This window comes from Heloderma suspectum, chromosome 5, assembly GCF_057233095.1.
Source record: "Heloderma suspectum isolate Gila_16-S chromosome 5, 16-S_ref, whole genome shotgun sequence".
NCBI lineage: Eukaryota > Metazoa > Chordata > Lepidosauria > Squamata > Helodermatidae > Heloderma > Heloderma suspectum.
Window position 1 is genome coordinate 126,384,500 of NC_139462.1, and position 24,832 is coordinate 126,409,331.

The 24,832-nt window shown below is 45.9% G+C and overlaps 1 protein-coding gene across 1 annotated transcript in view; it reads left to right on the forward strand.

Moving 5' to 3' along the window:
• The first annotated feature begins 5,744 nt into the window (after positions 1 to 5,744).
• LOC146344393 (leucine-rich repeat-containing protein 37A2-like) overlaps positions 5,745 to 24,832 on the forward strand; it is a 50,430-nt gene continuing 31,342 nt past the window's right edge. Inside the window, exons 1-5 of the mRNA XM_084860370.1 lie at positions 5,745 to 5,941; positions 13,653 to 13,724; positions 15,696 to 15,767; positions 17,802 to 17,873; positions 19,186 to 19,266. Of these exons, the coding sequence (XP_084716496.1) occupies positions 5,745 to 5,941; positions 13,653 to 13,724; positions 15,696 to 15,767; positions 17,802 to 17,873; positions 19,186 to 19,266 (494 nt within the window). The remainder of the gene's footprint in view (positions 5,942 to 13,652; positions 13,725 to 15,695; positions 15,768 to 17,801; positions 17,874 to 19,185; positions 19,267 to 24,832) is intronic.

Sequence of the window (24,832 nt, forward strand, 5' to 3'; positions counted from 1 at the left end):
CTTTTTATTTATCAGGTTAGTCCGATTTGGTTTTAATATTCCCATCCTGCCTGGTTTTTTAAACTGTATTAATTGAGCATTTTATTGTGTTGATTGTCTTACATGTTGTTTATTTATATTGTTAGGTGCCTTGGACATCTGTTAGATGGACAGGTGGAATAGAAAAGTGCTTAAATATTTTTATTCTGCACTTCATCCAAAGAACTCCAGGTAGTTCTCATGATTTCTGCCCTTCTCCTTTAACCCTCACAACATCCTGGAAGGGAGGCTAAGCTAAGAGATGGTGAATGACATCTGAGTCACCCACTGAGTTACATGGCTGAATGGGGATTTGAACACAGGCCTTCCTACTCCAAACCTGACACTGTGTCCACAACACCACACTGGTACAAACCTGCTGAGCCAGCACCTTGTCGCCGCACAACAAACTGCAGTGTAGACAAGATTTGGCGAAGCATTTTGGCTTTAGATAGTTCTTTAGATTCTCAGGCCCAAGTTATAGCATTCTCCAGACAATCAAACTGTTAGGATTGATCATTGGTTCAAAGATTTTTGACAACTGACTGGCACGCCAGTTTATCTTGAATCAATCTGTTCTTCTGTTGGGCTTCTGTCTTTCAGAGTTTCTCATGGCCACTCACAACGTTTAGTGTGAAGAGAACAAGCAACTGAGAGCCAGGGAACAGTGGATGCCATTTTGTGTTTCTGGAGATTAAGATACCAGAAGAGTGAAGACAGCATGAAGAGAAACAGCAAAACACAGACAAATGGGAAGGAAGAGAATGGAGGCATTGGCAATTTTAAATAGGATCCCAAAAGAAAGAGGGAACCAATATACAAAATGTGAGACATTATTTAATGAATTTACACTGCTTCAAGTTGCTTTGGAGGGAGTGAATAGAGAGAATTTTAGGTAACCTAATGGAATTGTTTAATGCTGAGTTCTTGTCAGGTTCAAGAAAGGAAAGGCAGGTACTTTGAAGCAAGTGTGCTGGAAACCAGACTGCGGTATTGCAAAAGAGGACCAGGTGACCTCTTGCCAGTAACAAATCCTCCATACTGAGGGAAGTCAGGAGGTCTTTATATCCCTCAGAAGCACCAGACGGATTGGCCTGCCAGCATCATGTGATTTCCCAGGTCAGGGGGATTGTGGGCTGCTGTGGCAAATTCTCAGCTAAAATTGTTCTGTTGTTTTCTCCCCTTACCAGCAGCCCTGGAGGCCCAGGGAGCCAGTGTCTGAGCCACAGGCCTCCCTCTTGATGCCCCCTGTGCCTGACAGTTCAGAACAAAAGCAAGTGCTATTAAATGCAATGACTAACTTAACTTTCGACATTCATTTTCCAAGAATGCCAAGAAGGCTGCTAGCATAAATAACGGGCTGGATCCAGACTCAGTCATACTTGGAGTAGATCCATTGAAATTTACAAGACTTAAGTTAGTCATGACAAACTTAAGAGCATTGATTTCAGTGGGCCTACTCCTAAGTTTGGTTAAGTCTGTGGCCATCCCAATATTTTTAAAAGTTTAGACATAAGCTATTAGCCATTAGAATGGAGCTACCATGTGCAGAGGCAAAATATCACTGAGAGATACATGCTGAAGGCAAATAAACAGGGATAGCTGTCATCAACGTGCTCTGCTTGAGCTTCTTGGGGGCATCTGGCTGGCCACTGATGGTGACAATGGGGCAGCTCCTGTCAGATCCAATTCCTTTATAGTTGCATGTGGTGCAGAAGGGGAGCAAGGGAAATATGATCTCTATACAAAAAGAACTAAGCTCTTCCTTGCCCGCATGTAAGCCTGATCTAGAATGGCCCACTTTGGGACTGGGGCCAAGTATGAGATGCTGAGGCTACAACCCCAACTACTGTGAGAAAAAAACTGAGGCTGAGATCATGCTTGAGGATATTTATGGAAATGTATCTGTATCAATGTACCTATTGTCCAGATCTTGTGAGATTTGCTGGAGCCAATCAGAAGCAGAGTTAGAGCAGACCAAGCAGAGGTGCTGACCTTCTCTAGAACACAAAGGAGTGCCCTTGTGCTGTTAAACTAGGGCTTGTCATTTGAGAGGCGAGATGTGGATTTCCCTCTGTGACATGTTTTCTCAGGAACGAACAATCCCAGAGTTCCTTGTGAATAGGCAGGAGAGAGGGCAGCTGGTGAGAGGGGCATGGAGCGGGATCGTGGCATGGGTGTGGGAGGGGACCCTCTGGGGCAGGGAATCAACACGGGTGTAGAACACCCACACAGAGATTGGGGTTGCTGAAACTGTTCTGTGTGTGGACCTTGAGCAACCCAGACTGTGCAGAGTGACCAACAAGCCCTCCTTTCTCTTCCCAGGTAACCAAATTGTCATTCCCATGCCTGTAGAAGAGGGGACTGTGGCCCCGTCCACATGGAAACGCTTCATGATCTGTTTCCAGTTTAATCTGGAGTGTCATCCATTCGGGTTTGCTTCTCCAACCGCACATGGTAGCCAGTAAAGCAACGCAGAACTGCTTGCACTGGGCAAATGGCACCTGAAGCCACATTAGTTTGGGGCTGAGTGGGCGAGTACAACGGCGTCATGAATGGCATGGGTTCGGGGCAGTGAATGAGTGGAGGCTTGCCTCCATCCCGGTTCTCCTTTCCCTGCTCAGTCAAATGCAATGGATATGCATGACTTACTTCCAAGTAAGCACGTTTAGCGAACACTTCCCCTCACATCCTTCCCCCCCCCATAGCTTTGAATCAACAGGCTTTCCCCCCTTTGCTTGGGTGCAGTGGAGGAGTTACTTCCGAATAGACATGCAAACAACCTCCTCCCACCCCTCTCCCTCCCTCCAGTGGCTCCGATGCCCCTAAGCCCGGGTGAAATAATGCAAAGGTGCACAATAGCACTCCTCCAGAAAAGCGATATTGTGCATGACTGAGCAGCAGCGATGATGATGATGATGATGATGATATTGGGCCTAGTGGGACTAGGGGTCATTTGGGGGCCATCAGCTCTTAAAATGAGCCAGCGTGGTGTAGTGGCGAGAGTGCTGCACTGGGAACCAGGAGATCCGGGTTCTAGTCCCCGCTCAGCCATGGAAGCTCGCTGGGTGACTTCGGGCCAGTCACAGACTCTCAGACCAACCTACCGCACAAGGTTGTTGTTGTGAGGATAAAATGGAGAGGAGGAGGAGGAGAATGTAAGCCCCCTTGGGTTCCTTGCAAGAGGAAAAAAGGTCGGATATAAATGCAATAAATCAATAAAATAAAATAAAATGAATAAAGCTCTGCCTACCTGAGAATGGGGGGGGGGAGGGAAAGGCATTGCAGGAATGAGTGTAAAACTACAGTGCTGTATGGAGATTTTTTTCCTTTTACAACAGGAACCCAAAAGCAACCTGCTGACTTTCTAAGGAATACGCCTCATTGAAAAAATGTGTTTTACTTCTGAGTAGGCATGGTTATCCTTGAGGCTAGGGGTGTACGAACCCCACTCACCTTCATCCGCTGGCAGGTCCGGGGGGGGGAGGCGATCCAGTCCTCCCCCTGGAATCCTCCCTGGCCGGCTCCACTCTGTGGCAAGTCCGCAGAGCCTCCAACCACAGCCGGACTTCTGGCTGCGGCTGGTCTACGGACGCAAATGGCATCCAGCATAGCGGACGCCATTTGCGTGCCTCCCTTTGGTCATGATAGGCTACATAAATCTTTACGTAGCCTATCACGGCAAAAGGGAGGCACGCAAATGGCATAGCGGACGCCATTTGTGCCCTTCCCTTTTGCTGTGATAGGCTATGTAAAGATTTACGTAGCCTATCATGGCAAAAGGGAAGGGCGCAAATGGCGTCCGCTACGCTGGACGCCATTTTGTATCTGCACAGGGGCAGCAGACGAACCCAGACCCGGGGGTGCCAGGTAGGATCTGGCCAGGTCAGACTTCGTGGGGTGGCGGGGTGGGGTGGTCCGTTCCGCCACGGACTCGGGGGGGACTGGATTCTAAGAATCCGGCCTCATTGGAGTCCATGGCGGAATTCTCCGCCATCCCTACTTGAGGCAAAAAATTAAAAGGGAGAAAGGAGAGAACCACCCCTTTCATCTTCGAAGGTGTGCAGATAGGGAGATACTGCATTTCCAGTCACCAGCACCCCAGTAGGGAGAAGCCGAAGGTTAACTCCTTCCATTCCTTCCCTCTCCCACTGTTTGAGACGTGCTCTCTGCCACTCTTTCCCCCACCCCCACCCCTGCGGGCAGTGAACTGCAAAAGAGGACGAGTTCCTTCCCAGCAGGGATGCGTAGTTTTAAAAGGGCAGGCCTGAGGCTTGCTCTCCGCCACTCCCCTCCCCACTCCCTGCTCAAAAAATATTATAACGACAGGCAGGGGAATTCTCCCCACCCCCCTGCTCCTGTGCTTGGCAAAGTGCAATCTGAAGTTACTTCCAAGTAGACATGACTCCGCTCTCCCTGCGCGCACCCCCACCACTTTCCCTTCCGCCAATCAGCGTTGCACCCGCAGCGAGGGCAGTTCAGCTCACACAGACCCCAAGAATGCCATGAAGGCATCGCAACAAGATAATCTGTCAGAAAAGCAGTTTCAGGAACACCGGATTTTAGAGCAAGAAAGAGCGTGCTGGCTACAGAGGAGGGCACGCGTCACCTGACTGTATCAACTTTGGGGCACAGTAGGACCAGCGTAAAAGCCCCATGTAGATCCAGCCCTTGTCTGATTTTAACATGGATGGAGGATAGCATCTGGTGTCCACTGTAGTACATTTAAACGGACATCAATGACAGCTATTCAGTTTTCTTTTCCATGCTCTGGAAGGGCAGCCTGCCCCATTCTGAGCACATTCTAAGCAAATCAGAAGTTGGTTCCAGTGTTTTCAGTCGATTTGGGTGAGCATTTTATGAAAACACACCTACTTACCAGTGGTATAACTCTTCTCAGAGAAAACTATAATTGCGTACTTATGTTTAATGGAGGGGGGGTCATTTTTTCAGATTATTCTGTTTTTTTAATACATTTGTTACTTTTTTAAAAAAGTTTTTTAATTAAAAGACAGCACTTTGATCTCACTAAAACAGATGTGAGCCTTAATTTCCATATTGGCCCAGCTGTAAATGGCATTGTGTAAGCATTTTTTAAAAGGTAACGGCTCTCCTCTCTCCTCCTGCTGTTTCTAGCCTTAACTAAGTTCTGATGATGTGTCTCAGTGGCTAACATGGCCGAAGAGGTTGGACTACTGTCACAGAGCTGGGAGAGGTCAAACAACCAGGCCATCCAGTCTGATCCCCCAACTGTAAGACATAACCACCCCCCACCATCCCCTGATCCAGCTATGCAATCCAGGTCACTGTCTGTCACAACCCAAAATTAGGAGTATCACATTAAGCCCAAGTGTCTCAAGTACATGAACCCCTTAGCTATGAATGTGGGCTTACATACATAGTTGCCATGGTTATGGCAATTCTATGATGCCAGGAGTAATGCTAAAATGATGTCACAACCAAGTGGAATGCTTAGAATGTGCACACACAGAGGCTGACTGTGAAAAGGTCAACGATCAGGGAAGCACAGACAGACATGGAGTGGTGATGTGGTGGCCTTGTCCAAGAGCCTTGCCAGTGCAGCCTCCAGTATGGGGAGGCATGTGGCTGTGGTTGCTTGGTAACCGCATGGAGTCACCACCAGTGTTGGCTGCCATTTTCCAAGACATCCTCTACTGGGGTCAAATGAGCAAGAGGGGAGCGGGGCCTGGAATCCGCTCTGTAGTATGGGCCCTGTTGCCCATCTCTTCCTGGTGATTGTACTGGTGTCCCTTATGAGGTTGGACGCAGCCGTAGAGCCTTGCCCAACCCCATGCCGTTGCACCTTGGAAATCCTCAACTGCAGCAGGATCACCAGCCCTCCTGGACTCCACCGTGTGCCTCTTCCCAAGCCAGTTGGTCATCCCCATGTCTTCTTCTTCTTGTAAGTATCTGAACCCCAGGGACAACTAGCCCACTCCAGAACTCTTGAGGACAAAACCCCTTTAGGAAGAGCCTGTTGCTATTAAGTCCTTTCGGGGTGAGGTAGATGGGAACAAGGGATTTCTCATTCCCAGGTAGCTGCAGCAATGCTTAGATAGACATCAGTTTTATATCTGTTTAAACTCATAGTGAAGGTGCGTCCTTAGGAAGTACCTGTCCAATTTAACACAACCACAGGGAGCAGGCCTAGGGAAAAGTAGACACAATGGCATGGGGGTTTCCAACAGCATGTTCCTCTGGGGTAGCTCAACCACATACACTGCCTACAGCAGCACTGTTCAAATAGTGCCTGCCATGGCAAGCCATGTGAAGACGGGGTTTTTGTATGCCTTCTGGCATGGCTGGCTTCCCAACAAAATGAGAACATACCCCATAATTCTCTGTGACCTCAAGATGTCCCACCTTGCTCAAGGTGGCAAAAAAAACCCAACCACCTAACTGGCTCTGTGTACAGCCTGAGGTATCCTGCACCCACTGTGCTAACAAGCACAGAGAAACAAGGCAATATTTGTACAACTACTATTATATGGCCAAGGCACCCTGTGATAAACCTGCCTGCAGCTGCCCTGCCAGTGAGGCCAGTTGTGCATGCATCCATGCTGTTCATAGGTTTCTGCCATCCCCTCCCTTTCCCTCTGGCAGTCTGGAGCTCCAGGACTGGGAGAGGCAGCAACCAGCTAGAACCCTCCTGTCACGCATGGCTTGTTTTCATCTTCCCTGAAGCAAAAGTAGGAAGAACAGCTCCACATGGCTTAGGCTGGCAGGGAAAACAAATCCTCAGGTTTCTCACAAACTCATTTCAGTCCTCAGTTCAAAATCAAAGAAGGTTTATCAGTGGACCGTGTATAAGACCCGACTTAATGGTCTTACATGGGCCACTTTAGGCATCCATGTCTCATTCAGTTGTGATGCGCACAATTATTTTAATTTTATTTCAGAAAATATCTATATCATTTTTCTTTTTTTAAAATACCACTGCAGTTCACAAAATAAAATCATGATAAAATACAATAAAACCAATCAATAAAACTGTACCCCAGTAATAAAATAGTGCATTAAAATAACCAAGGGTAGCTGGCAATGCTAGCAGTCAGGAAAATGCCCGGGCACAGGTATCTTTTTAGTTGTTGATGGAAACACTCCCCAGTAGGAGCCTTCGTTATCTCAGTGGGGAGACAGACCATTCCACACGGTGGGTGCCGCAATGGAGAAGGCCCTCTGAACCATGACCAAGTAGACATCAGAAGTCTAGTAGGCAAGGCCTCCCCCTAAGAACATGGAGTCTGAGGTGGCCTATATGGGAGAAGCACTCTCAGAGCTGTTCAGGGCCTTATAAGCCAGCAGTAACACTTTGAATACAGCTCAGCAGCTAATCGGCAGCCAGTGCAGAGCTTTCAGGACAGGGGTCATACGTGCACAGTAGGAAGTTCCACTGAGCTATCTAGTCACCACGGTCTGCGCTAGCTGCAGCTTCCAAACCCCTCTCAAGCTCAGCCCCGCTTAATGCACATTGCAGTAGTCCAGTCTTGAGGTTACCAATGCATGGATCACTGTGGCCAGGCTATCCCTGTTGAGCAATGGTTGTAGCTATCATACCAGCTGAAGGTGGTAATAGGTGCTCTTTGCCACCAAGACCACTTGGGCCACCACTGGCAGAGGTGAATCCAAGAGCACCCCCAGACTTCTTACCTGTCCTTGTGGGGGAGTACAGCCCCATCCATGACAGGTAAATCACCCAACTCCTGGACTCAGAAACCGCCTACTCCCAGAGCTTCCATCTTACCTGGATTCAATTTCAGTTGGTTGGCCCTCATCCAGACCACCTGTACATCCAGGCACCAGTCCAGATTGTGCACACCCACACCTGACTTAGATGTAACAAAGAAGTAGAGCTGGGTGTCATCTGCATACACCTCACCCCAAATCCCTTAATGACCACACTCAACAGCTTCATATAGGTATTAAAAAGCATTGGTGACAGGATCAGGCCACAGCACAGTTGCCAAAGGACCAAGAGACAATCCTCCAATGCCACTCTTTGGAATTGACCTTGCAGGTAGAAGCGGAGACCACAGAACGGCATTAGAGTGCCCCCTACTCCAGCCTCACAGAGCTGATCCAGGATACCATAATAGATGGTATAAAAAATGCTGCTGAGAGGTCAAGGAAAAGAAACAGGATCACATTCCCCTGCCTCTCTCCTGATGAAGGACGTCCATCAGGGTGACCTAAGCTGATTCCGTCCCAAAACCAGGCCTGAACCCAGACTGGAATGGATCCAGATACTCCATATCATCCAAGAGGATCTGCAGCTGTGCCACCCCCCCCCCCAGGACCTTGGCCAAAAAGGGGGTATTTGTAACCAGATGATAGTTATCCTAAACCTCTGGGTACAGAAAGAGTTTTTTCAGGAGTGGTAGGGTAGCCACTTAAGCCTTGCCAAAAAGAGGAATTGCATCACCAAAAAATAGGAGACTGATTTATATAACATTTGCATATGCAAATATATATGCATAGGTGCAAATTTAGAAATAATAACTATAATTTAAATGGAAATACAGTACATCTCACCATAGTCAAGTCGACTGACCTGTCTGCCTGCTCAGTCTGCTGCCCAGGTGCTAACTGTGGATGGGAAACTTCAAGGCCCGTGCTGCTCTCCCTCCTTATGGTTCTTTGCCCTTAAACCAAACTTGGACTGGACAGCCCATCACATAGAGGACACCTTCAAATAGAGGACTGTCCTCTGCCAGCTCTCCAAAATAGAGGACTGACCTCTGTAAAGTAAGACACTTGGCCACCCCGTGGACCCACCCAGCCAAACCTCCCCAGCTACTCCTAATAAGCCAAAATGGGCAAGGTTGGAGAGGGCACATGGTAGCCTACATCCCTGCAAGTGTCTTGGCCACAAAGTCAGGCCACATTAACAGAAATGGATCCCACAAAACTGGATAAGATGGTGCATTGGACCTGTCTCAACCTCGGCATTCAGATCACTACAGAGACAAGTGATTTTGTCCTCAAAGTGTCTGGCAAATTCATATACATGGGTCCATCTAGCCCAGAATTGTTGACACTGATGGGCAGCAGCGGCTCTCCAGAGTTTCAGGCAGGGTTCTTTCCTAGCCCCACCTGGAGATGCTGGGGACTGAACCCGGGACCTTCTGCTTGCCAAGCAGGTGCTCTGCCACTGAGCTGCAGCCCTTCCTATTGCTGGACAATGGCAACTAACAGACAAAACACCCCCAGATTTGTTTCTCTGCACCCCTGTGAACCCACTTTTCTCAAAGGCTTGAGTGAGAAGAAGGAGAAAAACCAACCCTCTTGTCTGCTTGTATAAAGTCAAATACAATTCAGAACTTCTCTTGCCTGCCAAAGAGAATTCTCTTTAAGAATTCCCCAAGATATTCTCTGGGTGAATAAAGGAGAGGAGAGGAGAGGAGAGGGAAGAAGAAAAGAAGAATGGCGATTGGAAATGTGCGCGGGGGTGGGGGGCAGAGAGAATTCCCTAAGCCAAGTGGCTCCATTCAGAGAGGTAGTACTTCAGAGGAATTTAGGAGGCTGTGCAGGGTTTGCAAGGACTGCACGTACTTATGAGGTGAGATGGCTGAGGGCTTTTTCTAGCTTTTTAAAAACTGTAGAACCTGTTGAAAAGCCCCAGCAGTTTCTCGATCATGACGCCACATAGCCCTAAGCCTCCCTTTGGGATTATTTGAGTCCTACAGCTATTTAGGAGAAATTAAAGTGGAGGGGGAGAAAGAAGTTTCTGGAGGCTGATTGGATCCTTTGCTGTACTGAAGCTACTAAACTTCTGCAGAATCTAAAGGTTCCAGTTCGGGGCAGTAAAGTCAGATGCTGTGTGAAATGCCAGTATTTCACATGGAGCTCTTTCTTCCCTTCCTTCTCCGTCTTCAAAATTTCATTGCAGGCAAGCTCCCAACAGTGGGCATGTAAGAGCAGTAAAGTAGGGGGAGAGAGATTTTTTGCACCTCAAAAAAAACCCTACACCAGAGATTAGAGACAACGTCTTCCTGATGGTCACCTTAAACACCTACTGATTAGGATCTCTAATCCCCTGGGTGGCTTGACAGTTTTTACTTTTTGTTTTAGACTTTGAGAAAAGGAAACTTTACGCATGGTTAGCGCAAAAGCCACTGGACCTAACTGTATGAAATTGGGCAGGTTCTATCAGTTCCATGGGGACTGCCAGATTTCCAAATTCTATGAATTTATGTGGAAGCACAAAAAAATTACAGCTCTTTACTTTGACAGATTTTCTTGGTAAAAGTAAATTTTACCTGTGACTAGCACAAAAGCCACTGGACCTAAATGCCTGAAATTTGGCATATTCAATCAGCTCCATGGGGGCTACCAAGTCTCCAAATTCCATATATTTATCATGCAAACTAAAAAAAGTTATTTCTGTTTTTGTTTTCCGATGAAAGTCAATGAGAAAATGTTTTAAAAAATGGCAATTAGGACAGCTCAAAAGATCGGAGGCCCAAGCCCTGGTGGCCTCATCTAATGATGCCCCTGCAACCACCATCTGATCACCCCTCTCACACCCAGGGGCAAAGACTAAATTAAAGGTATGTCTTTTCCTGTCCATTGAGCCAATGACACATTGAGACAGCTCCATGGTTGCCAAGGAGGCCATGAAGTCCCAAACCAGACCACTCAAGTCAGCCTCAGCATGGGTGTTGAAATCCCCCAGAATGATTGTCCTGGGGGTCTCCAGCACTATCCCCAAAACAACCTCAGCTAGCTTGGGCAGGGAAGCTATTGGGCAGCAGACTAAACTCTCTGGCCTACCACCAGATGCAGGCACTCAAAGCCCGTTCCATGGCAGAGGGGTTTCCTGGTGAGCCAGATGGAACTTCTATGGACTACAACAATCCCCACCCCGGCTGTCCAGTCTAGGTCGGTCCTCTATCAAGTATCAAGCAAAGCTGAGTCAGGTCAACATTTTTCTTCTTGCCCTACCTCACCATTCAATGCTTTTCAGCTGCTTTTACATTCCTGATATCTTAGAACAAAAACACCCAATTGTTTGCCAATCCTGATTTAAAACAAAAAGCAAAAAAACTCTGAGCATGTGCAGTTTTCCATTTTAAACTCACTTAAATTATAGTATCTCTGTGATTACAGGAATAAAAATAAAAGTTTCTTATCTTACCCTGATGCTTAACACATTTATTTGAGAATGAAGGGGATGATGTAAAAGCTGGAACGGAATCGAATGGAAAATGCCAAAAATAGTGGCATGTGTTAGAGACACTTGAACACAATATTTTAGGACTAAACCCCTTGCAATATTATATTATTATTTACCCCATAATGCCCAGAACACATCCAGAACAGAACAGAATGACCCAGAATGGCCACTTCCAAATGAGCTAAATCAACCAATTTCACCAGTCACACATAAACTACAAGGGACTGATGCAATAAGCCACAGAACATCCACAGAAACCACATTCCGATACCCATTCCAAACAATAGTCCGTATTCAAGAACAGAGGCCCGGAACAGCAACTTCCAAGTGAGCCAAATCAACAAAACTCACCAGTCACGCATAACTGCATGGCAGGGGTGCAATGAGCCATAAAACGTCCACAGTAACCACATTTCTGTAGCTGTTCCAGGCAATAATCTGCCTTGCAGAAAAATGTCCTGAAACAGCAACTTCTAAGTGAACCGGCAACCAGACTCACCAGTCACGCAAGACTAGATGGGATTGATAAAATAAGCTGCAAAACTTCCACGGAAACCACATTTCTGTAGCCATTCCAGGCAATTGTCCATATTCTGCAAAAAGGCCCAGATCAGCAACTTCCAAGTGAGCCAAGTCAACCACATGACTAGATGGAACTGATATAATAAGCTACAAAACTTCCAGGAAAACCACGTAGAAGTTGCCGTTCCAGGCCATTTTTCTGGAAGGTGGACTATTGCCTGGAACAGTTACAGAAATATGGTTAATGTGGACATTTTCTGGCTCATTGCACCCCTCCCCTCTAGCTATGTGTGCCTGGTAAATGTGGTTGACTTGGCTCACTTGGAAGTTGTCATTCCAGCCTGTTTTGTGGGATATGGACTATTATCCGGAACAGATACTGAAATGTGGTTTCTGTGGAAGTTTTGTAGCTTGTTATATCAACCCCATCTAGTCATGTGTGACTGGTAAGTTTGGTTGATTTGGCTCACTTGGAAGTTGCCGTTCTGGGCCATTTTCTTTGTAATACTGGGGGTTGACCAGAACAGGTATCAGAATGTGGTTTCTGTGGATGTTTTGTGGCTTATTGCAGCAGCCCCTTGTAGTTATGTGTGACTGGTGAATTTGGTTGATTTAGCTCATTTGGAAGTGGCCATTCCAGGCCATTCCGTTCTGTTCCAGATGTGTTTTTGGCATTATGGGATAAATAATAATATAATATTGCAAGGGGTTTAGTCCTAAAATATCGTTCTCAAGTGTCTCTAACGCATGCCACTATTTTTGGTGTGTTATTTTTTTCTTTTTTCTTTTTTAAAGAAAGGGACCGTTCTGGGCCGTTCCATTCTGTTCTGGCTTTTACACCATCACAGCATAAAGTATTTATTGCAACATCATTTTGTTGCAGAAAAGGTTATTATATTTTAAAAGTAAAAATAATAAAATGATTGTCTATAACCATGTACATTCATGTCTTAATTATTAAAAGTTATTAAAAATTAAAAGAAAGAAAGAATGCTGTGGCAAACAGTGAAGAGGCTGACACCAGGCCTGTCTGCACCTGCCTTGATCATCCAGATGGTCATCGGGGGCTGGGCCGGGCTACGGCATACAGCACTCAGCCTGAGGTCCACCCATAGCTGCACCACTGGATTTATTAGGAATAAGAGACCCAGGAAAAGCAGAGAAGACCTTAAAAGAAATAAACCGGACGTTAAGAAGTGGGATTGTTGAGGAGGAGCCATTGACAGCAGCTCTTTTGGCCAAGGGGGCTGTAGTTTTAAAAGAACCCAGCCTGGAACAGCAGGCCTGCACTACCTTCCCTTCATAGGGTTACCATGTTTTTTCCTGGCAGGACTCCTCTGCTTCTTAACAGCTGTGTAATGAGCAGCAATGTCACAGTGCAGCTCTTTTTACCACTGCAAAACCAGGCCAGGAAGTTTCCCCTGCTGACTAAGGCATTTAACAGAGACTGTCTGGATTAACAGCACCAGCTCCTTCTTAAGATCTGATTTCTTAGACCAGCTGTCCCAACGCTGGGGCCTCCAGATGGGTTGGACTGCAACTGCCATCATTCCCCGCCAGCAGGGCCAATGGCTGTGTTGGCTAGAAATGATGGGAGCTGCAGTTCAACACATCTGGAGGGCACCAGCATTGGGGACGGCTGTCTTAGATAATAAAAAAGATGAGAATACTTCTGAGCATGAGTGGAGTCCCTCTCTTCTACATAACTGCCGCTTGCCCTCAGAAAACTGAAATTATGTGTTGGCAGGGCTTCCGGGTTCAGAAGACAGGGTTTGGGGGAGGGGGGTTGCGTCAACTGCGGAATCTCTAGAAATTAACCGCTTGCTTTGGAGATTTGCTTGGTGTTTACTTGGAGGCACTCCTACACATTGGTATCCATTGAACTTCATTTCCCCATGTTTCTCTTTTTTCTCAGGGACTTCACTGGTAATGCAATTTCTTCCATTGGAAAACAGGTGTGGAGGGCCTATCCTTGGGCTGAGTACTTGTGAGTATTCTCTCGTATTCAGACTTTTCACTGAAATTTTGCCTTGGTTTTGGCCAGTTTCTCAGACATGGTGAAGTTGTGTGTGTGGAGGGGGGGAATGTTACTGGCAGTAAAGGTAGTCTGTCCAAGACCTGAGCTGGACAGATCAAGGCTATGTTGAAATTAATTCATAGAATCACAGAATCATAGAATAGTAGGGTTGGAAGGGGCCTAAGACCCTCGAGTCCAACTCCCTGCTCAATGCAGGAATCCAAGTCAATTGAAACTTGGATTGTTGGGAAAGTTTCTTATAAGCTCTCAGCAGCTTTTTGAGTTAATTGGGGTGGCCCAATTGGGCCACCCATAGTTATGGTTGGGAACACCATTTTGCGTGTTTTTCCCATAGGGGCAAAAAGTCAGTTTTGGGGGCGTAGCTAAGTTCCTCCCTTGTCCGATCTGCCCAAAGTTTTGCACATAGATAGCTACGCAATTTTCCAGTGGATTACCCAGGTTTGGTGCATAGCAAAGTTTACTATGGGATGTTATGATTCACTCCTCATGTAGGGCGTCGTGGACAGAAGTTAGCACTACCCTTTGAGATATGTCTGTGGGGAGTTCTTCTAGTGCATAGGATATGGTAGAAATCTTTTTTGAGTGTGAACATTCGAAGAGTGAAAAGGCGTGACCAACCGCCTATCTCATGAAAATGGATGGAAAGCCACCAAATTTGCCAGGCTTGAAGAGAATGGGTTAACTAGCAGCGAGTTCAAAATCCCACAAGATCAGTCAAGGATTGGGGGAGATATGAGCTTCCCGCCCCCCCCCAAAAAACCACCCCCACTTGTTTGTATTGAGGGAGGTCGTTTGGAGCCTTCAGAATGCTGGTGCTGGGCCGTGGCATGCAGCAGGCGGAGCGGGGTTAAAGGGCCCCTCTGGAGCCCAGGCAGAACAGCTTGGTCCAGGTCAAGCAATCAAGGTAGGGAGAGGGAATTACAGGGGCTGTGTCCTGCCCCGGCAGAAGGGTGGCTGACCGATCGGTCCCAGAGCCCTGTGGTTCCACAGTCCTGCGTGCATCCCGGTGGGCTCCTGCCCTTCGTCATTTGTCACATATGTGCCAGTCCCTTTGCCCAAGGCACAGTGTGGTTTGAAAGGGGGCTGGCATTATGGTTGGAAAAACGACTTTCCAGCTTTTGTGTGTTCAGTTCAACCATAACTCACAATTCACCATAGGTTTTGCCACTGATAAAGATACATTTGATTACCCGAAGTGGTAGATACCTCAGAGCTAACAACATTGCTTCTTCTGCCAAAATGCTGAGGAGATTCCTATATCCAAGTTTCCCAAGTAGAATGATAATTTTTTTCAAAGCTTGGCAGCATACACGGAGCATCTTAACTTTTCTTTCTGATTTACATTTCAGAATGTGATCAGAATACAAATATTTAAACCAGCCTTCCCCAACCTGGTGCCCTCCAGATGTGTTGGACTACAACTCGCATAATCCCCAGCCAACAATATCTATTCTGGTTGTAGTTGTATACAGTTTTTAAAATAGGGCAGGGAGTGGGGACTTCAGGATGAAGGAAAGAAGCCTAAATCTCCATTTGGGGCTGGCATGTTATAGCTGAGGCAGTAACGGAGTCATGTGCAAAGGCTGTAAAGATAATGTTACCCCAAACCAGCCATGGTAATCCCCAAGTGTAAGCTTCCATAAATGTAACTGAGTTAGAAACAGATATGCATTCCTATCTCCCTTATGTAATGGATTTGGGGCATTACTGAGCTAGTTAGATATATATTTTTATGTGAGCAGGGGATGTGCATCTCCATTTGCAGCCACTGGTCGTTATGTGTGAATTGCTCATGGCTGCAGCTGGACTGGAATTTCTGAGTGAAGGACAGCGTGGTGGATATGGCCAGTCAGTTTAGGCAGAAGGCAAGGCTGTGATCTTGTCTGTGTGATGTTCTCAAACTTTCCTCCACTGCTCCAGGGTTCTCAAGAGCAACAGCTTGAGCAGACTGCAGAACACCTCTCTGGATGGCTTGCTTTCACTGACGCACTTGTAAGTTCCTGTTTCTAGCAGCACCTTATTTGCCCATGCCTCAGCCTTCTGGTAAAATGGCTCCAGGGCTGGCTTTGTTTAGACCAGAGATGACTAGCTGGTAGTGGTAGCCCAGGAGCTGGAGCTACCAGAAAAGAAAAATATTTTCAAGTTACAGGAAACAGAGATATTCCATACTTTGTTGTTAGATCTTTCCCTTTGAGTTTGGATGTAACACGCATGTAATACATAACTGCATATATTTCTGTGTAAAGCTATGTCTTAGTCACTAAGACCTACTGCACGCATGCCATAACTGGGAACCCTGTCTACTAGATGGCCCCAGCTTAATTATGGAATCTGACCATTCATGATGGGATCAGTTTGTGTAGCAAAATCCACTTCCACCTTCCCCCACCTACCCATCGCCAGAAAGAGGAAATGTTATACCAAAAAGAGAAGAGAAAAGAGGACCCGGCTGGTGTCAAGGGTAGGCATGGCTGGGCATCTGCTGAGGGCCCACACCCCAGCAGGGGCCCTCTGACAAGAGCCCCCTGGAATTTGTCCTCCTTGTCACCATTGCAACTTGCTTGCTCACCTGCCTCTTGCTCTGACCCAGACAATGGCGATGGTGAGAAGGAGAAACAGTAGGCACCACTGGCTGCTTGCTCTGCCTCTCAAGCAAACAAGCAGTGGCAATGATTAGGAAGAGGATGAGGAGCCACAGCAGTTGGTGGCAATGGTGGTGAGCAAGCAGACTCACTGAGCATGAGCTGTTTTAGGGTTATGTGAGGGTTGTTCAGCCCTCGCATAAGCCACCCTCGCTGGGTTCGCACGACACAGTAAGCCACAGTGACCGCCAACTGCAGCTTGAATATTCCAAATGGCGGCCAGCATGCACCGCAACCCACTATGGCTTAAATAAGCCATGGTGGGCTGTGGTGATTGTGCAAACCGGTCCACTGAGGGAGGAGGCCCATTGAGGGTGTCTTGCCCAAGGGCTCTCAAAAACCTGGACATGGCACTGAAAGATAACACATTTGCATAAAACCTGCAAATACTAACGTACATGTATAGATGCAAATTTGGAAATAATTACTATGCTTTAAATAGAGATATAATTAATCTCACCATAATGTGGAAGACTGTTGTCTAGGTGACCTGTGTGCCTGCCTGCTCAGTCTGCTGCCCAGGTGCTAACAGTGGATGGGAAACTTCAAGGCCCGTGCTGCTCTCCCTCCTTGTGGTTCTTTGCCCTCAAACCAGACTTGGACTGGGCAGCCCATCAAATAGAGGACACCTTCAAACAAAGGACTGTCCCCTGCTAATGCTTTGTATTTTTATATCTTTAATTTATAAACTGTCCTGAAATCAAATCTGTGAAGAGTGATGTATTAAATAACCAAAGAAAATATGTTTTTACCACATTCTTTATTTATGTTTTTACCACATTCTTTATGCATCCTGTCAGATTCAGGGAATTTAAAGAGAAAAACCTCCTGGTATAAAATATTGACTTTAGCAAGTTAATATTAACATTGCTGCTTTAAAATATTTACATGACTCAGTGTTTGTTTTTAATGGGTCCTTCAAGTTAAACTTTGGAAATTTCTGGAGCTGAAACCAATTTGTCCCCCAACATTCTCCTCAAAAATTTACTCTGCAAGGTATTCTGCAGAGTCTTTTCAGGACAGGGGAAGTATGTGCTATTTACCCATCAGAATTTGACATCCAAAGGTTTTGCAGTAGATGTAAACATTTGTCAGTACTGAAAAGCTGTTCATGGCTAATAGTGTCGCAGTGGTATCATAAACATGGGTCATGGGGCAAGCTGGATGCGTGGAGGAACAACTACACAAGCACACTTGCCATGTGTGAAATTCAGTGCAGCTCTGATCAATATGCTAATTTGGGGTGCACAGATTGCTGTCCTTTATCAACACAGAGGGATGCAGGCCAACAGCATCAAGTGAAAAAAGGCAAAGCAGATACGAGGGGTGGGGTGGGATTGGATATCTCTTTAATAGAATCAGCTCTGTGTTTTGTTTTACACAGGGATTTGTCATGTAATAAAATCCAGATCATCGAGAGAAACACATTTGAACCTGTCCCATTCCTACAGTTTATGTAAGTCAATAAACATAAAATGATTTAAGCTGGGAGAAGGGCAGCAGGGACAGAATGGCTTTCAGCACCATGGTCCTCAATCTGCAAAGCCCTCACCCTAGAAGTGGCTTCCCTTCCCTCATCATTTCTTAAAGCATTGGGGAGCTGGGGTTCAAGCTTGCTTCCACTCACTGTGGAAGCCTTGCTCCATAATCTCAGATGGGATGGGATGACTCATTGCTGAGGGGGAAAATGCACTCTGCATGTGCTTGAAGTCTCAGGTACCAAGGCTGAGTCAGGGCTCAGTCTTAGAATCGGTCCTAGAATCTGACTCTCAGAGCCAGAGCACAGCCCTGGGAAATGGGAAATCACCAAAGTGCCTCTGAGCATCTGCAGAGGTATTGTCAGGGGTGTTTCTGAGCACAGGGAGCGGGATAGCAGTTCAGATTCTAAAGGAGAACCATCAGACATGGGGGAGGTGTGTTCCCAGGCTAGTCCAGATATGAGTAGGCCTGCTTCTCAGGTCACAAACGTACAGATGGCTGAGCTTGAGGGTCCCTCCTCACCCACCCCGCCCGGGGGAGGCAGCGAACAGGAGGTTGACCTAATAGATGCCAGGTGCAGGCGCAGAGTAAAGAGAGAGAAGGCAGGGGCGGAACTTAGACGGTCTACCCAATTGGCCTTGCGTGAGAAGCTGCATTTAGAGGCCTCACGCGAAGAGAGGGACCTCCCCCCCTTAAGTTAGGCTAGCGAGACCACCTCCCTCTTCACATGGCGGGCAACTCGTGTAAATTCCATTTGAATCCCCTTAAAGCATTCCTTGTAGAGGTTCTCTGAGAATTTGCATCTGTATGACCCTGTGAAGTAATGGATTAAAAGCGGCAGACTGAAACCTCTCGTCTGTGTATGTCTGGGCATTTGAAGGGAAGTGCGGGGCTAAGGGAAAAGTGACAGGTATAGGACTTACTGTGAGTCCAAAATAATCAGTTAAGAGTGTGTCGCTTTGAGGTAGGCTTAAACTATGGCCCCCCTCAGAAATATGCACCAGAGCTACAGTCAGCAGAGGACTTGGTTGGCAGTGATAACTGAGGGAGTCAGGAGTGGATACTGGGGAGAAGAGTCAAAGAGACCTGCTGCTCCATCAGAGAAAGGGGGAAATCACCCTCATATTTTGATGCTGTGACTGTATGTGGCAATTTCACATGCACTATCCAGCAGGGATAGGAAAGAAAGATCTCCGTTCTTTGCCTACCTTGGGTGTGCATGTGTTTAAAGCTTATTTTGTACAATGTAAAATACTATACACAATTCTTGTTTCTGTTTCTCTTCACAGAAATCTCAGTGGCAACGTTATTGAGCGGATAACTCAGGGGGCATTTCGGGCTTGGCATGGAATGCAGTTTTTGCTCAAGCTGTAAGTGAAAGCAAAACTTCTCAAGCTAGTGAATAAGAGCAGCCAGCCTCTAGCACAGAGGCAAAAGCTGTATTAGCTAATGCCTATGGGAGATTAAAGGGCTTGTTTGACCTAGGGTTCAAACAGTGTTATTGTTTTGAATGGCACCCTCAGACCTGGAAGATGTAGCATATAATGGTCTGTGAGCATGTACAGAGAACAGCTCTCCTGTCACTCAGTAACCACAGCCCACAAGGACATATCTGGGGTTAATGGAAAGGGCTTTTAAGTCAGAAGCAACAGCTCTGTAGCAGGCTTACCCTAAGACTTCTCTGTTTTTATAAAGCATCATTATGAGCTCACAGCCCAGTTCTCCAAGTGGTGAGAACTTCGGGGATCGGGGGTGCTTTATTCAGGGCTTGGTTTCCTTAAAATGAGGTCACTGGAGACTGACAGGTATTCTGTGATATATGGTGTATTTACACATATATACAGGCTGAGCATAGATGGGGATTCACAGCATTGACACCCCAACAGATGTCCAAAGTTCATTGCATCAGATCCCTGGAGAAACTAACCACCACCACCACCCCGCCGCAACATGCAGTTACAGAGCTCCTACTCAGCCCCCTGACTGTGTCTAAGGGCTAAAACCCTATATCTTAAATATAGACCATGCAACTGATCCTCACTTTTTGTACCTCGAAGTAAGTTTGCAGGGCCCCAATTTGGATCAGGGCCACTACACGCTGGTAGGGCAGGTTTAAACCTTCCCACTCAGCCACTCCTTGCCCCCCAGTTTCACACACGCGTGCACACATGCACACACACACACAGAGGAGCTAAAAGAAGAAAAACTAAATTGGCACCAATTGAGTTTTTTTGTAACATTTTAAAGAGAATTTAGGTGCATTTAGGAGGGAAGTGCCTGGGTGGGAAAGTTTAAACCTTCCCTGCCCATGCCCAGTGGTCCAGATCCAGATTGGCACCTTGTGTGCTTACTTTGAGGTTAAAAAGTGAGGATCAGCTGCACGATAACTACGTACTTAATGTGGCATGGAGTTTAGCCCTGTCCCTGAATCGTTTCCCCAAACCTGCCAGCTTCTTCACTGAGTCACAGCCTGGTGATCTCATGCCCAAAGAAGGGAGGGAAGAGAAGGTGGAGGAAGAAAGAAATGCCCCTGTCAGATTTCCCCTTATGACCTGGACCCCCTGAGCAACTCCTTAAGGATCTCTTGCCTCCTTACGAGTCCCACTTTTTTTTTTTTTTAACTTCCCCTTCCCAATAATGTAGGGTTTAGGCTGTAGACGTGGGGTGATTGACACACCAGACACTTGGGGTTAAACCACAACAGTTTACTAGTAAATTTAAAGCAAGCAGAGCTGAGTGATACAAAAGGCCTTAAAATAAAAGTTGCAAAACACAAGTTCCTTTACCTTAGCTGTACATAGACTCCTCTAGGCTGCTTCTTCCTGCTCCCTCTTCAGGCTGTGGTCTCCTGACTCTGCTTTTACCACCCTGGTCTTTCTGACGCCCCCTTTTTAAACCCTCCTCCCCCAAAACTGAAAGTGCTGCTTCAAATCTGAAGAAATGAAACTTAGCTGGGGAAATGAAAATGAAACTCAACTATCAGGGATATCCCCCCCCCAAAAAAAAACCCCGGCCTCTAAGCCTTACAGAGGTGCTCAATTCCTACTTTGACTCAGACTTCTCCCAAAAGAGGGTCTATGAGCCCCCTAGCAAAGGCGAAGTACAGGCTGAAGGGGCAGGATTGCAGCTTGAGATCAATAGGCATATGGTCAAGGAACACCGAATTACTTTGAATGAGTTCAGATCCCCAGGGCTAGATGAACTGCATCCTAGAGTCATAAAGGAACTGGCAGAAGAACTCTCAGAACCACTGTCTATTCTCTTTGAGCAATCATGGAGGATGGGTGAAGTGCCAGATGATTAGAGGAGGGCTTATGTTATCCCTATCTTCAAAAAGGGTAAAAAGGAGGAACCTGGGAACTACAGACCAGTCAGTCTGACATTAATCCCTGGGAACGTTCTGGAGCAGATTATAAAGCAATCCATCTGTAAGCACCTTGAAAACAATGCAGTGATGATTCAAAGCCAACATGGATTTGTCAAGAACAAATCCTGCCGGACGAATCTAATCTCATTTTTTGATCAAGTCACCTCCCTTGTGGACCGTGGGAATGCTGTAGACATAATATACCTCGACTTCAGCAAAGCTTTCGACAAAGTGCCCCATGATATCCTAATGAGCAAACTAGCTCAAAGTGGGCTAGATGAAACAACGATCCAGTGGATCCACAGTTGGCTACAGAATTGGACTCAAAGAGTGCTTATCTTTGATTAAGAGAGCTTTATCTAAACAAAGAGAGCTTTGACTATTGGGCGGTATAGAAATGAAATATATAAAATAAATTATCAATGGGACCTTCTCAAACTGGGGAGGTAACGAGTGGGGTACCACAGGGCTCATTCCTGGGCCCAGTTCTCTTCAACATTTTTATTAATGATTTGGAGGAGGAGGTGCAGGGAACGCTGATCAAATTTGCAGATGACACAAAATTGGACGGGATAGCTAATACTTTGGAAGACAGAAACAAAATTCAAAGTGATCTGGATAGACTGGAGTGCTGGGCAGAAAACAACAGAATGTCATTTAATAGGGATAAATGCCAAGTTCTGCACCTAGAACAAGAAACCAAATGCACAGTTACAAGATGGGGAATACGTAGCTCAACAACACTACAAGCGAGAAGGATCTTGGAATTGTTGTCGACCACAAGCTGAATATGAGCCAATAATGTGATGTGGCTGCAAAAAAGGCAAATGCTATTTTGGGCTGCATTAATAGAAGCATAGCTTCCAAATCCTGGGAAGTACTAGTTCCCCTCTACTTAGCACTGGTTAGACCTCAACTGGAGTACTGTGTCCAGTTCTGGGCACCACACTTTAAGAAGGATGCAGACAAACTGGAGAGGGTTCAGGGGAGGGCAACAAAGATGATCAGGGGACTGGAAACAAAGCCCTATGAAGAGAGACTGAAAGAACTGGGCATGTTTAGCCTTGAGAAGAGAAGACTGAGGGGAGATATGATAGCGCTCTTGAAGTACTTGAAAGGTTGTCACAGAGAGGAAGGCCAGGATCTCTTCTCGATCATGCCAGAGTGCAGGACACAGAAGAATGAGCTCAAGTGCCAGGAAGCCAGATTCCAGCTGAACATCAGGTAAAACTTCCTGACTGTTAGAGCATTACGACAATGGAACCAATGACCTAGGGAGGTGGTGGGCTCTCCCACACTGGAGGCCTTCAAGATGAGGCTGGACAGCCATCTGTCAGGGATGCTCTGACTTGGATTCCTGCATTGAGCAGGGGGTTGGACTCGATGGCCGTGTAGGCCCCTTTCAACCCTACTATTCTATGATTCTATGACCTTTTTTCCTTTTGCTTCTGCAGGCCTCAAACTTTCACAGCCCCCTTCTGGAAGGAGTCTCTGAACATTTCCTTGGTCTTTTTGAAAACTAATTAATCTCCTTAACAAAAGGAAAGTAATGGGTACTTTGCCAGGATTATTAGTAAATCCAAGGCACTGTCCAAATATGCCTCAGGCAGCCTACATTGAAAGTAAAGCCATTCACAGAAATCTTAGAGTGCTTCCAGTTGGAGGAGTCCTAACATTTTCTGTGGTAAGCAAAACAATAGAAGAAGTGATAGAAAAATATGAGAGGGTTATGAGTGGAAGACAACGTTGTCTGCCCCCCCCCCCATACAATTCTGTGAATGAGGCAGGGTGATGGCGCAATAAAAGCCTAATCTGGAATCACCCTTACAATGAAGAATCACTGAGTCAGAAGGGACCCCATAAGGATACACCAACCCCCCAAACGTACTGTGACAGACTTGTCCTTAACTAGGGGTATTATGAAATGGGATTTTTGTATTTAGCTGGTCATGGATCAGCAGGTAACATACTCCATGCCATATTCCAGATACAAAGTGTCATCAAGGAACTGTAAGTTTACATTATTCCTAGTATTAACACACAGAGCTTTTTTTTTTTTTTAAGAAGAGTCTGAGATCAGGTGTGTCTTTTCATCTTTTACTTTAAAATCTCAAGCAGTTACTACATGATTCACATTTGAAATAAGAGCATTGAACAAATACAAAAAATACATCATTGTTACAAATAAAACACGTTTTAAAGAATTTTAAGTTTAGTTCTAGGAGCATTGGTTTTAAAGTAATAAAATACCTCACCCACATGGCATTACTGAACTTGTAGCAAAATGGAGCTGAGAAGTCAACATGACGACCCAATGCCATTGTCCTCTCAAGGACAGCTGTAGCCTCCTATGAGGAATGATGTTTGGTTCTCAAGTTCCTGTATTTTGCCTCTCATATTTATCTGATTTCTTATCAGTGCTACCTATGGTTCCCCCCATACACACCTTTTTTTTCAATATACATACATAGATTTTTATATCATAGCAATGAATGCATACAAAAATACAACTTTCTTGCATTTATACATATGCTTCAACAAAAATGGACCAGATATCCAAATAAGTATCCATTCAACACCTGTTCAAATATTGAAAGCATTGTAAGGTCCTCAATCCAGTGCATTATAGGAGCTGAACATTTAACCTTCCAATGTTGCAATATCATAAGAACACATAAGAAGAGGCATGGTGGATCAGACCAAGGGTCCATCTAGTCCAGCATTCTGTTCACACAGCGGCCAACCAGCTGTTGACTAGGAAACCACAAGCAGGGCATGAGTGCAACAGCACCCTCCCGACCATGTACCTCAGCAACTGGTGTACATAGGCTCATTCTCTCTGGTATGGGAGGTAGCACATAGCCATAAAGACTAGTAGCCACTGATAGCTTTTCCTCCAGGAATGTGTCTAACCCCCTTTTAAAGCCATCCAAGTTGGTGGCCATCACTACATCTTGTGGTAGCAAATTCCACAGTTTAACTATGCGCTGTGTGAAGAAGTAATTCCTTTTATCTGTCCTGAATCTCCCACCAATCAGCTTCATGGGATGACCTCAGGTTCTAGTATTATGTGAGAGGGAGAAAAAAAATCTCGCTATCCACATTCTCCACACTATGCATAATTTTGTACACCTCTAGCATGTCTCCCCTTACCCTCTTTTTTTCCAAGCTAAACAATCCCAGCTGTTGTAACCTTCCCACATAGGGGAGATGCACCAGCCCCTTGATCATTTTAGTTGCTCTTTTCTGCACTTTTTTTTCCCCCAGCAGAAAACAGCAGTTTACACTGACCATTAATTTCCAAGAAGCAGGTAGACAGTTTAAAAAGAGCATGTACATCAGCAAATATTAAAGACTGTTCCAGAACAAAATTTATCCATATAATAATCTCCTCCACAAAAGAAGCAACTACAGGATATTGCCAAAACATATGTTTAAAGGAAGCATTGGCTGCATTGCACCACCAGCAATTAGCCGAATTAGACAAGCCCTTATTAAGGAGACATTGCAGCCTCCAATAGATACAAAACAAAAGGTTTTGCTGAATTAAACACAGCCTAAGATCCACA